The sequence below is a fragment of the Ochotona curzoniae genome, unplaced genomic scaffold (assembly GCF_017591425.1).
Source record: "Ochotona curzoniae isolate NIBS_2020 unplaced genomic scaffold, NIBS_Ocur_1.0 scaffold_4505, whole genome shotgun sequence".
Taxonomy (NCBI): Eukaryota; Metazoa; Chordata; class Mammalia; order Lagomorpha; family Ochotonidae; genus Ochotona; species Ochotona curzoniae.
In genome coordinates, this window is record NW_024467118.1 from 28689130 (window position 1) to 28706886 (window position 17757).

General features: G+C 41.9%; 1 protein-coding gene across 1 annotated transcript in view; it reads right to left on the reverse strand.

The window, feature by feature from the left end:
• Positions 1-17757, reverse strand: part of CORIN (corin, serine peptidase) — a 197838-nt gene that overhangs the window by 58858 nt on the left and 121223 nt on the right. The window contains exon 6 of the mRNA XM_040966358.1: positions 1947-2060. Within this exon, the coding sequence (XP_040822292.1) occupies positions 1947-2060 (114 nt within the window). The remainder of the gene's footprint in view (positions 1-1946; positions 2061-17757) is intronic.

The following is a 17757-nucleotide window of genomic DNA, read 5'->3' on the forward strand; positions in this document are numbered from 1 at the left end:
GGTCTTTCACAGTTATCAAGGGGGTCTTACACATGTTCATGAAAACACATGAGAAAATTAAGCATAGATTTTATTTGTTTATGCCAAGATAAGCTTATTCCTGGATTCTGTTTTCCATGAACTTTTTGAAGTCCCTTTGAACTATTCTTTCAGCTCAGGGTGGTGACAATACAAGCATGGCACTTTTCAGAAACACTCATTTGAAATGCCACACATGGAATGTTCCAGCTCAGGGTCAGATGTCCCCGGAAGGTCAGAAGCAACTGTGCACTTGGTATCTCACCAAGCATTTCCATAACGTTTTCTAAAGAATGCATTTTCTCATCAATTTGGAGGTGTGTTCATGGGAGAAGCTCCTATTGATCTTCCTTAATAGACTCTCAGTTGCTGGGGCATCGCTTAATCCCCCGTAGAACAGTAATGCATTTTTATTTTGTTGCTGACTGCTTCATATTCCACTTTAGCAAATGCAGCAAGGAAGATGCACTTAGTGAAATTCTCAGTACAATGGGGGAAACATGATGAACCCCATGTTGATCTAGTACAGGAGCTAGAAGCATGACTCAGAATCTGAATGTCACAACATGAACTATGATGGGAAATAAGCAAGAGATTCCACTACAATTCCCATCAATTAAATACAATGCTGTTAAAATTCCCCCTTGTAGCTGTGTATAGGTTTTTGCTAAGTCAACAACATCCATAAATATCTCGTAAGACTATTTTGTGCAAAAATGACATTAGGAATTTTCCTGAACACTAAATTCTAAGTTGTGAAAAAACAAGCATCTTACTGAAAATAGATCTTTACATATATGTAACAATTAAAATGTCTTGTGAAGCTAGATATTACACAACATAAACATATAAGTAAAGGTTGTTGATCTCTTTTTTAAACTAAAACATTTATATATTGTAACTCTTTAAGAAGTAGATCTGATAGAACGCAATTTGCAAAAACTTTTCCGAAGCATTTTCCAAGATTCAGGTACTATGGATCTCAAGTTAGGAAACAGCGACCTGAAGGGCATCATGGTACACGAGATTTCACAGCATGCTCACCAAGGAGCATCCTAGCCCTTCAGACAGAAGGGTTGGCTCACTGCCCAATAGACAAGAGGAATTTCTCCATTAAGGTCAGCAACCTGGCAGTTCCCTGCAGGAATAAAACACACTTCTTCCTCTCTCACTAGCTATGGCTATTTAGACAGCCATTAAAAAAAACAGCAATTAAAACAATTGCATATACGCCTGTTTTGAATACAAACCCTGCAGTATAATTCTTAACAGCAGTTTTTCCCTTCTATCTGGGGCATCATTGCAAAGCCATCTGAAACTTGAATCTATAGAGGACAAACAAGTGGTTCATTCAAGTCCCAAGGATGAACAACAAGTCAATGAAGAAGTCAATCAAGGATATTTCAAGCTGACTCTACCAACTAGTGGATGTGTAACACTTAATGTTGTGCACTAGCTTCAGTTTAAAGAAGCATAAGCAAACCAGAAGCTTAGCATCTGCTGTGTCATCCATGCTAAGAATCATTAGGGTGAACACTTTTCCTATAAAAACACTCTTTGGGTGGAAACATTAACCTTAGTACTCAAAGTTTTAAAAACAAAATCCTCCCGCATACATAATAAACCAAAAACCTTCTCACCCTTTTTAAGACCCTTTCAGCAAAGACTTCACTTCCTGGTCTATTCCAATGCAACTGGGCACTGTTGCATTGGTTCATAATAATGCCAGGCCTCTGAAAGGTGTGCAAACACTGCCATCCCTCTGGGAACAGACAAACATGTTGGCTGACTTTATAGAGACAAACCAAGAGAGGTTTGCGCAAGCACAAGTTGGTTGTCAGGATTTGACAATGGGAGAGCTCTGGTTTCTAGGCTCCTGGATTGCATCCCTGTCCCCCCAGACAAACCCCAAACAGCCTGTCACATACTGCAATGCGCCTCATCGCTCCAGTCATCACAGTCATTGTAGCCATTGCACTGGAGTTTCTTGGGGACACAGATTCCACTGGCACACAGAAAGCTCTCACCCCCTCCGCAGAGCACTGGAAAAAGAGGAAAGCAGAAAATGAGGTCATTAAAAGCCTTCTTTACTCTTCTGCTGATACTCAACAAGTTTGTTTTCCAAATTCCTTGCTTCCTTGTCACAGACTTTTTTTTTAACCCTCTACAAAAATAACTGTGAAATTACCTGGGAATGACACAAACAATGCCTGCATGTGAAAGGCAGAAGTGAACCTACCAAGGGGTATGCAGAGCCAGGCCCTCCATGGTCAAAACCCACACATGCAGCCTCTCAGTTGCTATACAAGTTGGGTTGGAAAAAATAGGAGTATTTTTCCTGATGATTGAAAATTATGTCACAGTGAAGTGCTACTAATTGAACAAACACTTTTTGAAAACCTTTCCTAATAAAATGCTATTCTGTGGTGGCACAGAGGAAATTAATAAAAACAGCACCAGTCAGCTGATGCATACTGAAAACATAAGCCTGGAGACCCCATGCCCTGTGCCTCAAGTGCACGGACCTGCCTTAATCAAAACGCCAGTTAAAATGTCAACCTCTGTTTTGGCATAAGGAACATGAAATGACTTTAATTAATGATGCTTCTTGGTTCTTTCTTTTTTTTTTCCTTAACACATTTGCATTCTGATACATTGTGCTTTTAGAATTATAGCATGTTTCAAATTTCAACAAATATCCAACTGATTTAAAACTTGGCAATAAATTTAAGGTAAAAAAAAAAACCCAGAAACATTTTCCAAGGTCAACCACCTAAGATAAGCCAGTTCAATGAAACGGTGTTAAAAGCATCTTAAGTATTTGGTAATATGTACCTTGTTAAATGTGTACAAACTTTGGCTCAGCAAAAGAAAATTTCATAAAGAAAATCATCTTGAACATGTGAAGATTTGTCTTTAAGAATATTCAGTTAACTGTTTTGTTTGTCAAGAAGATATTGTTAAATAATGACCACATAATAGCAGGGGACAGGATAAAAACCTTTCAGTACTTAATAAGAAATACTGTATCAGTAACTGAAAAGCACATTGTAGAAAATAACTCTGACCCCAAATTCAACAGTTTCAGGGAAAAAACAATTCTAAAAGCATAATCTGGTAGGCAGAGGGGTATATCAACCACTACCTGACTTTCCAATGGAGCAGCCATAAAAACAAAAAAAGTATCATCAATGGATTCCTTTTCAATTATATCAAGGACAACAGAGTTTCAGCTCACTAAATACTAAGACCTAGTTGGCTTGACATGTTTGTTATAATGCAATGGTAGTATTATGAGAAAGATCAAAATATAAACAAAAGTTTTGTGATAGGCTACAATTTCAGTGTCTAAACTAAATTACAAGTTGTGGCCTTTCATTGCCTAAGACTAAATTTCACCAGAGCATTTTTATAAGATTCCCTATCACGAGTTTAGAGGAAACCACAAAGAAGTAACTTATTCTACTATGAGACTGATTCTGTGTGGTTCATACTGGAGGGTCCAAAAATTTGCTGCATTAGAGCAGCTCTAGCGCACACAAGGGTTAGTGCATTCCCCACGCAGGGCTCTTATCCATTCATCAGAAAATAAGCTGAAACCTCCTCGTTCTGTAGCTTCTACCTTCTAGTTTCATGTTTAGCATCTTATGGATAACTCCAGTGAAGCCATGTGCTATGTAATGGTCCAATGTACGTGATCAAGTGTCACACATGGCACTGCTCGCACAGCTTTCCCTGCTCACACTGCCTTCTTGGTAAACTCAGCAGAAAGCAACTTCCTCAGTGGAATGCCTCTTCTGGAGATGTGGTCTTAGGACTTTAGCCTTCATTCTTTGGAAGCCCGTACTTCCATTAACCAGTACTACTTTCATAAAATTATACCCTTATTTAATTTCTTTATTTCTTCTGGACAAGTGTTCAGAATTTCCACTTAACTTGCATAAAACTTTCTAATTCATGAAGTGCTTCAGACAAATCTTACTTGAGTCTTCTGAAAGGCTCATGAAGTAGACAAGCAGCTATTTATCCTTTGGCATCTTACAGAGAGGAATTGGTATGCCATTGGGTTAAGAAAGCAAGAGAACAAAGCCACAGAACTAGCGAAAGGTGAAAAATGACCAAGAACCCTGGGGTCAAGGCTCACCCCAATGCTTCCCAGCTCACCCACTCCCCTGCCCCTGAAGACAACCGTGTCAGCAGCTGATACGAGGCCAGTTTGAGAGAACCAAGACCAAGCCAAATTTCCAGCTCAACACGTGTTTTGAGAGAAAATATTAATATGCATCCTTCAGGTACAGGAGACAGATGAAATTCCATGCCAGTTCTAGGCTTTGGGGAAACAGTCTAACACAGAGCATAGCAAGTGTCTGCAGAGAATTTAACAATTCCATTGGCATATCATCCTCCAGTAGTCTGAGTTCACACTTAAGGGTGACAAAAGGAGAATCGTTGAGACAACATGCAACCCAAGCTAGACACCATCTCAAGTAACATCCGTCATCCCAAGAGGAATATGTTAGAATTTGAACCAACAGAATCTTGATTAATGTACGATTCATTTATTACTTGAACAGTGAACAACTATTTACTCTATCTCCAATGTGACAGACACTAGGACAGGCCCTGAAAATATGGTACTGAATCAACAAATTAGAAAGTTCCTACCCTTAATCCTTTGAAGTATATGAGGGGAGGTTTCAAAAAGTTTTCTTCTAAGTGTCATAAAAGAGATAATTTACTATAGCTGAGTGCCAGTCCCAAGCATTAAGTCTCCATCTGTAGTGCTGACATCCTATGTGGGCACCAGTTCATCTTCCAGATACTCTATCTCCCATCCAGTGTCCTACTAATGGCCTGGGAAAGCAGCAGAGGATGGCCCAGGGCCACTACACCCAGCCTCAAATTGGCCCAGCTCTAACCACTTGGGTCATTTGAAGAACCATCTCTGTAAATCTGCCTTTCAAATAAGATCTTTTAAAAATAACAATTTTCTAAGAAATTTTGAATCCCCTCATATTCTGATAATCACCCAAAACCAGTTTAGTTAACTAAAGATATATCACTCCTGAAACTAGCATTCCCATAGGCAATAGTCACTGTTCCTCCAAGAGGGTATGAGTACCGAGTTGACCAAGGCACTAGACCACCAGTTTGCAGCACAGGGCCAGATTTCATGGTGCCACAGTCTGCAGATACATCCCAGGGAGGGATCAGCTCTTTTCAGACTTCCTGTCTCTGTTAACAGACTGCTGAGATAACAACTCACAGTCTGAGATTACCTTGAGACTTTCAGCAATTACTTCCAGCAATGTTGACTTGAGCAAATGCTCTACCTGCTCCTTTAGCAGTTAATCTTTTGACTGCTTCTCAGAAATGACCAACCCTGAGCTGATGGTATGATGTCCTCATCGCTTCTGTCATTGAGCCCTGCTTGAAGCCTGAACTCTGCCTCAACGTCACCTCTGAAGGCAAGACCAACCTGACAGCCCAGCTTGTCAGTGCAGTTTTCTACAGACTCATCAAATTTAAACCTACTGCAGATCCCTATCGCTGGTTCCTCCCACAAGGCTATTTGACTAAATGAAAGCTGTGTGTAATCTCAGGGGCTCATGCAAGAATTCCCTCCTGGCAATGCCATGACATTGGACACATATTTTTAAGAAGATTATGAAGACAGAAAATCGGAGGGAATGCTCCAGTAGCATTTTATTTTATTTATTTATTTTGGAAAGGCAGATATACAGAGAGGAGGAGAGACAGAGAGGAAGATCTTCCACTCGATGATTCACTCCCCAAACGGCCCCAATGACTGGAGCTGAGCTGAAGCCAGGAGCCAGGAGCTTCTTCCAGGTCTCCCACGTAAGTGCAGGGTCCCAAGGCTTTGGACCATCTTCCACTGCTTTCCCAGGCCACAAGCAGGGAGCTGGATGGGAAGCAGGACTGCCAGGATTAGAATTGGTGCCCATATGGGATCCTGGGCTTGCAAGGCGAGGACCTTAACCACTATACTATCGTACCAGGCACCAAATTGGATCTTAATCAGCCTCCCAAGGAGGTTGAGTCATATTAACAAGACCCTGCATCCATTGAGCCTTAAGATTGCTGAGTAGGGGGCTGGCTTGCTGGCATAGCAGACCCAAACACTGCCTGTGGTGCCAGTACCCCATGTGGATGCTGATTGGAGTCCCAGATACGCCATTTCTGATCTAGTTCATTGTTAATTACCTGGGAAAGCAGAAAAGCTGGCCCAAATTCTTGGATCCCTACAACCAAATGGGAAACCTGGAAGATGCTCCTGGTCCAGATTGGCTCAGCTCTGGCCACTGCAGTTATTTGGGAATTGAACCAACAGATGGAAGAGCTCTCACCTTTTTAATAAATAAAAAAGATAGTTGACTAGGTATGAATGGAGTTAGAATCTCCAAGAGGAGAGAGGAAAAAATCAATGCTAGTGGAAACTGACTTGGGAGTGGGGAATTAGCTTGAAAAGTTGGTGGAGTCTCCCTTGAGGTCAGAGTACAGAAAAGACTCTTGGAAAACCAATCTCCAACAAGATATTTTAAGTTCTTTACTGAGGCACTGGAGCTGTCATCTTTTCCTCCATCTCCCATGTAAAATCAACAAGCCTCATGTTGCTCTAGATACATTTCCTCATTATTCAGGCAATTGGGTCCTTCTCTAGGTTATAGGGGTCCATTATTTAATACATAATAGATTCCTTGACTTGTGGAACTTATACTATTAGACAAACAATAGCAACACATATAATAAGAATGAAAATCATCATCTATCATGTTGGAAGGCCATAAATGACAGGGCAGTTATCATTAACACTGGACATTTGAGCAACAACTTGAAAGAGATGAGGGACTTAGCCACATCTCAGAGAAGGTTCCAACAGAAAAGTCTACCAGTTAAGATTCTTCAAGCAAGAACCTAGCCCAAGGCGTCAGGATCAGCATGGAGAACTGTGTGGCCAAAGGAAGGTGAGAAAGGGAGAGGGAACTATGACATGAGAACAGAAGCGAAGGACCACTCACAATAAGCATAGGAAATGGCCCCATTCTTAAGATTTTTAAAGCGTTATTCAAATCTACAGAGGTTGCACTTTTAATGCATGGTTTTCGGTCGCAAGGGCTCAGTTCTGGATTTAATCACACTCTGTAGGGTTTTTCTTATGATATCTAGACTTGAAAGAATGAAACAGAGAAAGAGAAGCTTTGGAAGTGGGTAGGGGTGAGGTGTGCAGTAAAGGAGCCAAACATGAGAAGCCAAATCAAGAACTGACTCGCAGAGCCACCAGCCAGCTCAGAATGACACTGAGGGCATAGTGAGCAAGGATCTAACTATCACTAGAATACAAGAAAAAACCATATCACTTTACTCTTCTAAATTAATGCCAACTTCTCCCACTTAGTGTGAAATACCACTCAGACATGCCTTGCAGGGTTCCCTCCCTGAGATGCTACGAGGTTCCAAGGAGCCTACCCCATATCTGGTAGAACCAACAATGGGCCTGAAGCTTTCATCCTCAGACAACAGTTGAGGGGCTACGATCTCTAAGCCTTCAGTGGATATGCTCCATTTTGTCAGTGCCAAGCCATGATACAGGACCCTGGGCTGCAGGGGCCAGTTTTCCTAGCTACCCCTGCCAATCATACTCCCCTTGAGATTCTGCCTCTTCCCCTAACACATGAGCCCCAGGCCCCACCATGCCTTCTATGCACCCTTCCTAAGAATGCAGAGGTGCTCACATAAACTACTCTCATTTGTCAGTAGACCACACTATTAAACCACATTTTCGTTTGTTACTGAGGGAGCAAGTTTCCCCTTAGCACCTTTTAACTTACATTTTTTTTCTAAACAAGATGACAGGTACTCACAAATGCTTGCTAAGTAAATGTGTTTGAGGTAGGCACTTAGTTCAGTGGATAAGCTGCTGTGTGGGACATCTGCATCTCGGAATGGAGTGCCTTGGTTGGAGTCTCTGCTTCTGATTCCAGCTTCCTACCAAGGCACATATTAGAAGGCAGCAAGGGACGGCTCGGGTACTCATGTCCCTGCCACCTCCATGGGACGCCAAGACTGAGTTCCTACCTACTGGCTTCAGTTATTCCTACTTGTTGGGGGCCTTAAAAGAATAAACCACTTCATGTCAAGACACTCTTGCATCTCCTTCTCTTCGCAAATATTTAATTCTTAAATAAAATATGCATTTGAAAGGAAGTGCCACGATCACTTGCTGCAAACACCAGGTGAAGATCACCCTCACTGCAGCTCCTCTCTTTGGACTAACAAAGTTCTGCTTCTGGGCTTTTTTTTTTTTAAAGATTTTTAAAAATTTTTATTGGAAATGCAGGTTTACACAGAGAAGGCGAGAGATAAAGATGTTCCATCCGCTGGTTCACTCCCCAGAGCTGAGCTAATACAAAACCAGGAGCTTCCCACTCTCCCACGCAGGTGCAGGGTCCCAAGGCTTTGGGTCATTCTTGACTGCTTTCCCAGATCACAAGCAGGGAGCTGGATGGGAAGTGGAGCAGCCAGGACACGAACCAGAGCCCATACGGAATCCCGGAGCATGCAAGGTGAGAACTTTAGCCACTATGCTACTGCACTGGGGTGTTTTTACATCTTTTAATTCCAGAGAAACCATTTCTGGCAGACAAATGTTCAGCAAAAACCTAAAGCAACTCCCTGCATTAAATGTCCTCAAGTTGCACTCTGACTCATGTCTCCCCACCCATTGAAATAAAGCTATGCTCTAATAGACATGCTGCCAGCTGGCCTTCAGCTTGAATTCCTAAAAGTCAGAGCTGAATATACTTCTTGCCTGCCTGACAGCAGGATGGAAGATCTATCATTCTATAGAAAAATCAGTCATCGTAAAATTATCCAGAAATCATGATCAGGAAACCAAAATGCATCTGTTACTGGGCACTCCAAGAGGAGAGGAGACGAAAACAGAAGTTAGAGAGCAGTTCCATGTCATCAGTCAACATCTCAAGTCAAATTGTAATAAAATAGAATTAGAACCCTGCCAGCAGATTTTAATCTAATTAGGGTAAAAATAAAGAGTAAGTCATAAAAAGCAGGAAGTCCAGCGTTAAGATCAGAAACCACTCAAAACAGCCATCTAAAGTTTTTTGTTTTTTTTTTTTTAGAATCTTTATACAGTTCAACGAAGTGTTCAGAGAGCAGGAAAGACAGGGGGAAAAATGAAGGGAGGAAAATGTCTAAATAGAGCTTGTATGATTAAAATAGTAGTTTTAGAGGCTAAAAATCCTAAAAGATACAGATGCAATTGATTCCAAAAGTCACTGGAAAATACTGTATGCCATGACTGTTTGTAATGCTTTCCTGGAAAGAACGTCACAAGGTAACTTCCAATCTCTGCAAGCTATACTCTTGGACTTCCCAGTCCCCATAACCATGAGCCAAAATAAACACCTTCTCTTGTCAATAATCCAGTCTCGGGTATTTAGTTATAGGAACAGAAAATGGACTAAGACCATCTGTTTAAAGAGACACTCTGTGGCATTTTTCTTATTGTTGAGCTATGCAAATTGGGCTGATTTCATTTCACAAGTTAACAGAGTTAAAAATTAAATCCACAAATTAAATCTATTTGTAATCCCAGTTTAGCTCAGTCTACTTTGAGTGCCGAACATCTAGAGGCTAAGACAATTTGTGACTTTGCAGCCTTCCATAACCTAGGAACAAGAATAGAATAAACATATACACTTAGAATTTATTGCAAAAAGAACTATGAAAAATATTTGCAATTAACAGATTACAGGAACAGACAGTTGGAAGAATAGGTGAAAATGCAATTCTTAGGTTGCCTGCCTTCCACATAGGAAAGCCTGGGTACATGGCACTTCCGACTCCAGCTTCTTGTTCATGCATACCCTGGAAGGTATCAGGTGATGCCTTAGGTGGTTCAGTCTCCACTACCCATATGGAAGAGCCAGACCAAGTTCCTGACTCCCAGCTTTGGGCCAGGCCAGTTGTAGCCATTGCTGGCATTTGGGACTCAACCAGAAGATAGATCTCTCTGTTTTCTCTACCTCTTGAAATAAAAATGAAATTACAGATGATTCCACCACTGTCTAAAAATTCACTTCCAAGTCTCATCAAGACTGTATTAAATCACCTTCTCTGATTGTTCCTCACTGTAATTTAGACTTTTCCAAAGCATTGTCATTCTTAAGACATCGGCTGACGTTCAGAACACTGGCACTGTAGCATTTCATCTGTCTTCCAGACTGGACAGCCAGCGATTAGATGCCACTCTCTGAAGCCCCAGGGGAGAGTCCTGCACAGGCCACAGCCTGCCCTCAGTCCCTTCCCCAGCTGCACAGGCCACGGACTTGCTCCCATGCAATACATACCCCTTGTTCAAGGGAAGAATGGAGGATCCTCCTGGCTTCTGCTTCTGACCCTTCACACTTAAGCAAACCCCAAATAACTATCAGATAACCTCAACTGTAAGTATTACTCTATTTGAAAAACCGTAATTGTGAAGAGATTTGTTCATAAACATTCATCCTAATATGAATACTCATACTTGCCAGATAACCAGACAAGAAATTATTCACAATAATAGCCTTGGCAAGATTAAAATAAAAGCAACCTTGTAGGGAAAAAACGTAAACTTGGACTTAAATGAAATGATCTTTGTTGATCTGGGCCAATGTCCTTCATGAGCTTGAGTTCCCTTCTCTGAATCCTACCTACTCTGAAATTGCAGTGGGCAGAAAACACCTACCCCCACCCCGGGGACGGACCAGTATGCTCTGTTTACGAAGGCTGGGAAATGAGTAATTCACTTGTGACAGATGGCCTGCTCAACATGTTTTTAAAATGCCATGTGCTTAAAGGGGTAACCTGCAGGAAATGACAAGTCCCAACTCTGATGTCTGCAAATGTCCTCAGCATGTTTAGGCACAGAAGGAATGATAAATGAGTTCTCTAACACAATCGAGATAATTGGAAAAGAATGTGGCTTCGAGGGGACCAATACAAACATACAATGTCCAACGTAATAACATCTAGCAATAGAATTTCTAACTTTTGACTCCTATACAGAAAAGGGAGTTGATTGCTCCAGGAAACTAGACTTTCACTACCACAACATCATTTATGGCTTGTCAGATGATCTACACTCTGCTGAACACGGGGCATTCTTCCTCTCATGTTTCCTCTACCTCCCTACCCCAGCACTCCCTTCCCAGCACAAACACAGACCATTCCTCCTCGTATCCCTAGTTATCAGGGTTTTGTATAACAAAATCACACAGACTAGACCTAATGGGTTGGGGGCAGAGAGAGGGGGGGCAGACAACCTTGCTTGAAACTAAACCCAAGCACAATTTAATCGCTTGCATTCCAGAGTCATAGCTGCCAGTTTTCTAAGACTAGAAAAATATATACACAGTACCCAAGAGCTCAGGGGAACAGGGAAGGGAGAGCGAGAGGAAGGTGGAAGAGTATGCAAAAAAGGTAAGGGAGGAAGTGCTGCTGAACTTTTTCCCAGAAGTCTTTACAGGACTCAGACATTTTTTTTAACTGGTAAACATGAACAACATCTATCCCCTATGAACCATAGCAAAGCCAACTGTGGAGACAGAATGAATTAAGGCACAAAGAGGTTAAGAGTGACTAAAGCTTTAGGTAAGATACACACTAGACACTAGAGATGTACAGCAATTCATCTGACACTGAATCTATGTCAAGCAAAGAATACTGTGGTGAGAGGAGGAAAGCCCTTTAGCAGTTATCAGGTCAAAATCTGTAAGCCAAAATCCTTATACACCCACTGCTGCAATTTGGATATGTGCCTACTCTTCTCAAGTAGACATTTGATCTAGTGATTAAGATGCCTATGTCCCATGCTGAAGTGCCAGGGTAGGATCCCCTGATATGACTCACCCTTCCCACTGCATGCTAGCAAAGGCCCACCAAGGTAGTGGTGTTGGCTCCCATGACTGGGTTTCTGCCACCCGTGTGGGGATCCTGGATTGAGTTCGCAATTCCTGGCTTTGATCTGCTCAGGCCATTGTGGGTATCTGGGAAGTGAGTCAACAGATGGCACAAATGGGACACTTTTCATCCTCTCTCTCTTAGAGTTTAAAAAGTTAGTGGGGAAAATGGAGTTAAACATTAAAAGTGCTATATAGGTCAACTTCATGTGTTTAACCAAGACATTTCATGACTTAAGTGTTGTCAGTGTCTCAGGTCAGGGTGGGTGATGAAGGAGCATGATGAATTTAGGCCAGCCTGGCAAAAAAATCCATGTGTTCTTATTCACCAACAAGGGCGGGCACACACAGTTTCCAAGCACTGTCATGTGACAGCTGCTCTCTAGCTTGGAGTTCCCGAGAAGCACCTGCTGGGAAGAAATGAGCCCAAGACCCTGCCCATGCGAGAGGCTATGGAGCCTCACCGTGAGTTCTAGTGAGGTTTCCTTTCTAATGGGCATCATTGGCTTGCTCCTGCCATGAAGCAGACACGAAATCTTGTTTCTGGCAACCACTCCTTGGGATAAGCACCCTTACATCTGACGCCCTACTCCTCATTTTGCACATTCTGCTATTTTTTTTTTTCTTTTATCTAAGGGAGCTCCTTTTGTGGCAATTTTTCTCCCTGTCAGTCATATCTTTTAGATTTGCAGTTAGCTGTATCAGTTTTGCAGGCATGTGAAGTATGTACATCTCTGTGGCTTACGTCTTCACAAACATCACTGCCTTTCATAAGAAGACCAATTCTCTTTAAGCCAAATTGCACTGTGTCATGCTTTTAGCTGCATGAGTAGAACAGTTACTGTTACCCAGCAATCCCAGGGTCTTTCTAGAGCAGAGGAAGAGACTGTTGCCAAAATTAAGAGATACAGCCTGGCCAAAAGAACACCAAAGCTTTTCCACAGAGATAAAAAAAAAAATCAGGTCAGATTTCCTAAGAGTCAAAATTGATTAACATGGCTATAGGAAAAGGCTACAATTTGACCAATTGATGTATGTTGAAATTATCAAGCTTCCTGTACTAGTAACAAGGTCAAACACTAAGTTACTTAGTCTGACTGCATTTACGCTAATAGAATAAAAACACCTTTGAAGATGCTGTCAAGACCAAAGTTTCAGCATCGTGCCCAAGGGAAGAAATGTGGCAACCACTCTGAAGCCAGTACCTTTCTCAGCAGCAGACACCACAGGAAGACCACACCACCAACTCATTCAGGGACCTAACAACTCGTGTGAAGCTTCCTGGTGTGTGGCAGTATTTGAAAACAATTGTATTTTATGTGTTCTCAGCATTTATGTTAAAATAAAATCAAATTACTCTTTAAAATCATTTTGCATTTTATATATCAAAGCAAATATATGAATCCTCATAGGCCAGTGATTATGAAACACGAATATAGTCTTTGTGCATTTGTTGTAAAATTGACTTTCCACATTCTCATAATAAACAATGACTTTCGGAAATCAAGTTTTCATTCAGCCGGTAATGTTTCAAGTGGCTTTTTATACATTTTTTTACATTGGCAATTTGAACATAATGTGGTTTTTGTAGACTCTAAATGGTTTCTCCAGCAGATCTCATTACAAGATAATCTCATTACAAACCCCAGTTAGGCTTTCTCACCATGGCACCCAGAATGAAATGCAACTTCACACAGCATGTAGAAAAGTTCTCCTGCAATTGTAGGTCTCCTAAGCTTGGAACTGCCCTATTCCAAGAACTTGCAAGAGCAGAGTCACTTTTTCTCTGCATCTCTCCTCCTAAGCCAATGTTGTGACAGGCGTCCCAATACTGCTCACCAGCAGACAGAACGGGAGCCAGATACTTACAAGAACTTGGCTTGCTTCAAAGCACTCCTGGAGCATCTCCCTGCCTCAAATACTTTCCAGCTGAATTTCCCCCTCTCTGAATTTCTTCATTTCACTTTAAGTCCTCAATTAACAGGCAATGCTTGAGGATTCCTCAATCATGCAACCCAACCAGGAAGTGGCAACACCCTGCAAGATCTTGCACAGACTTTGAGACCCAGAGCCATCATCAGCACTTGGCCAGCCTAGCCCAGGCACACATTTCACACAATGTCTGTGTCCATGAGTTCCACCAACCTCAGATGGAGCCTTCATTTAGCCCTATGATGGTTGCACCTGTACTGGATGTTTTTATACCTCTGCTTCATCGTTACTTCCCAAACAATAAATGCAACCAGTATTTACATCTTACAAGGGCTTGTAACTCCAAGATGATTTAATCTGCATAGGATGGGATATGCCATTCTATAAGAATCTGAGCATCCAGATGTTGGCCCCTGAAGGAGGGACTGGAGCCAATCCCCTTAGCATTCTGAATGATGACTACACATCTATTTCTTCTAACAAGATTTGAAAGGCAGAGTTAGAAAATAGAGAGATCTTCCACTTCTTGGCTCACTCCACAAATGGCTCCAACAGCTGGAGCTAACCTGATCCAGAGCCAGGAACTTCAGCTGGGTCTCTCACATGCATGCAAGGGTCCAAGTGCTTGGGCCATCCAGATGATAGCAGGCAGGAGTCTCAACAGCTTCTCTTCTGATCTAGCTCCAAACTAACACCTGGGAAAGCAGAAGGTGGGCTAATTATGCCCCCACCCTCCTACCTCCATGGGAGACCAGAATGGAGTTCTAGGCTCCTGGCTTCAGTCTGGGCCAGCCCTGGCCATCAGTCATTTGGGGAGTGATTCAACTGAAGAAAGGTTACTCTTCATCTCTTTCTTTGCAATGCTCTGCCTTTCATATATATATAATATATATAAAATAATATGTGTATATATATAATATATATAAAATAAGAAAGGGCCGCATGGAAACAATAAGGGCCCCTGAGAGGAGACACCTGTGTAAATGCCCTGGAGAATCAAGCATCAACATGCCCTCTGCGGGAGCTAAAGAAGTGGAAGCCAAAGACCAGAAAAGAGGGGAGTGGAAGTACTGTCTTCCAAGTGAAGAATTCACCCACACTCCAGCATGTTGACATTTCTGTAGCTAATATATACGGAATACTTTACAGTAAGTATTACAGGCTTTGCATTTAATTTTCTTCAGCATACAGCCAATGGGGCAATTATTTGATACACCAGAGGAGAAAGTTAAAAGAGAAAAGAGAAAAAGGCTTAGAAAAGTTATTAACTGTCCCCCACAATCAGATACTAGGCAATGGAACTATTGAATAAATTCTAAATGGTTTGACTACACAGCCATGCTTTGAATATAGACATTCAAGGGGGCTGCAGTAGTTTCTTATCATTGCCTTACAAATTCACCATGAGTGAATGACTGGCTCAGCAATTCACATGCACATTCCAGGAACGCCTGGGTTCAATACCAGACGCCAGCTCCTGATCCTGGCTGCCTGCTCCTGCAGACCCAGGAGGCAGCAGTGGTGACTCAAAGCTCAGATCCCCGCCATCATGTAGGAGACCAGTTTTGAGTTTCTGGTTCCCTACATGAGCCCAGCTTGTTATGAGTAATCTGGGGAGTGAGCCAACACATAGCAGTGTCCACCCTCTCTTTTCTCTCCCCCTTCCACTACTACCCCTTTGTACATGCCTCTCAAAAGAAGTAAAAATTGCTTCAAAAATCATACTACCAATTGGGTGGCAATATATACATATATATATATATAATAGAACTATATTTCCTCACAGTTGGAGAAGTCAGAAAGCTCACTTGCTCTAGCTGGGCTACAAACAGTGCTGGTAAGGCTAGGTTCCAGAGGCTTCCACAGACCTTGCTTCATGATGCCCCTCGTTCATCTTCAAATCCACCACCAGACTCGCATCTCTGGCATCCTTCTTGTGTCTCCTTCACTTTTAAAGGCCCTACCCAGATAATCCAGAAAAATCCTTGTATTTTAGTGTGAGTTGAGTAGCAGCACTTACATCCATTTCAGTTTTAATTTCCTATTCTCATGTAAGCTGAATGATGAAGAACTTCCAGGGATCAGCACATGGACATCTTTAGAGACTATTACTCTGCAAACCCCAGAGGCTCTGAGATATTAATTCATGTCTAAATATTTAGGTTGTAGATGAGAAATCTGTCAGCTAACTGGTCCATTCCCCAAATACCTAGCTAAGCCAAAGCTGGGCTTCACGAATCTGAGCCAAGTCTCCCACTGGGGAGGTAGGAACCCAGCCACTTGAGCCATCACCTGCTGTCATCAAAAGTCTGCAAGAGCAGCAAGTTGGATGCTAGCACCAAATCCAGGTGCTCCTACATGGGATGTGGGTGTCTTAACTAGCACCTTAACTGTTGGGCCAAACATTCATTCCTTTTTAATTTAAAAAATTATATAAAGGGAATAAGTATTACATATTTATGTGCATAATATTTCCCAATCCCCTCTTCCTATTTTTTTAGTTTTCACAATGACATACTTCTAATTTTATTTGTAATTACAAATTTAACCCTCCACTAAGTAAAATTCAGGGACCAATTGTATGACCTAGAAAGTTAAGTTTCCACCTATGGTGCTGGTACCCCATATGGGTGTCAGTTTGGGTCCCTACTGCTCCACTTCCAATCCAGTTCCCTGTTAACATGCTTAGGAAAGCAGCGCGAGATTGCCAAGTACTCAGGCCCCGGCACTCATGTGGGAGACCCAGAAGCAGTTCCTGGCTTCAGAGCAGCTCAGCTCTAGCTGCTTTGGCTATTTGAGGAGTGAACCAGCACTTGGAAAATCTCTTTTTCTCTCCTCTCTAAAACTCTACTTTTAAAACAAAAATTAATAGATGCAAAAAAAAATCTTCTCTTTATAACTTTCAGATAATCTTTTTAAAGAATTCAATAAGTAATAGGTAGTAAAACCACTGTTCAAGAACACCAGCTATAAATAACCAAATCAACATTTTAATTTTGCTTCTATGCATTAATTTTCCCATTTTTATGTGTTCCTTGCATAGAAGTCCATGAGTGTCTGATTCCACTAAGCACACCTTCTCTCTCACCTCTGAGTTGCTCCATTCCCCTTGCCTGTGTCAGAGATGGTGCAACTTAGACATCTCCCTCTAGCTACCTCCTTTGTTCCACTGTGACTTCACTCAATCCAACTGCAGTGAGAAACCATGGCAGGCAACTGGGCCATGTAAGATCAGAGGGAGAACTACTGTTGGATCTTACTCCTGTAACATGAGTGTTCAAAATATCTTTTGAAAGCAAAAATGACATGTCTTTTTAGAAATTTGAAAAAAAAAATTATTTTAAATAATTGAAAAGCAGAGCTTCCATGTGCTGGTTCACTTTCCAAAAACCTACAACATCTGAGGCTCTCTCAGGCCATAATCAGGAGCCAGGAACTCAATCTGGATCTCCTCCATGAGTAGTGGAGACCCAATTATTGTATCAGTGGCTTCTTTCCAGGGTGTATGCATTCACGAGAAGCAAGAATTGAAGCTAGGGACGGGATTCAAATCCAAGCATTGCACATCCCAAAGCAGCATCATAAGTTCTGCTCCAAAACCCTGCCTTTCTGGAACAACTCTAAGCTGTGAACAAACTCTATGTCAGGCTTTTGTGGCTTATACCGACAATCGGCAATGCTGAGCAAGAGCTAAGCCAGCAGGAAAAGAAGTGGCTCACCTTGCCTTGCCTTTCCCCTTTGCTAATACTACACATCTTTTAAAACCTTCAAAGCAGTCATATGTCTGAAGGAAGAAAGGGTCTGAGACTCCATGTTGTTTGCAGCA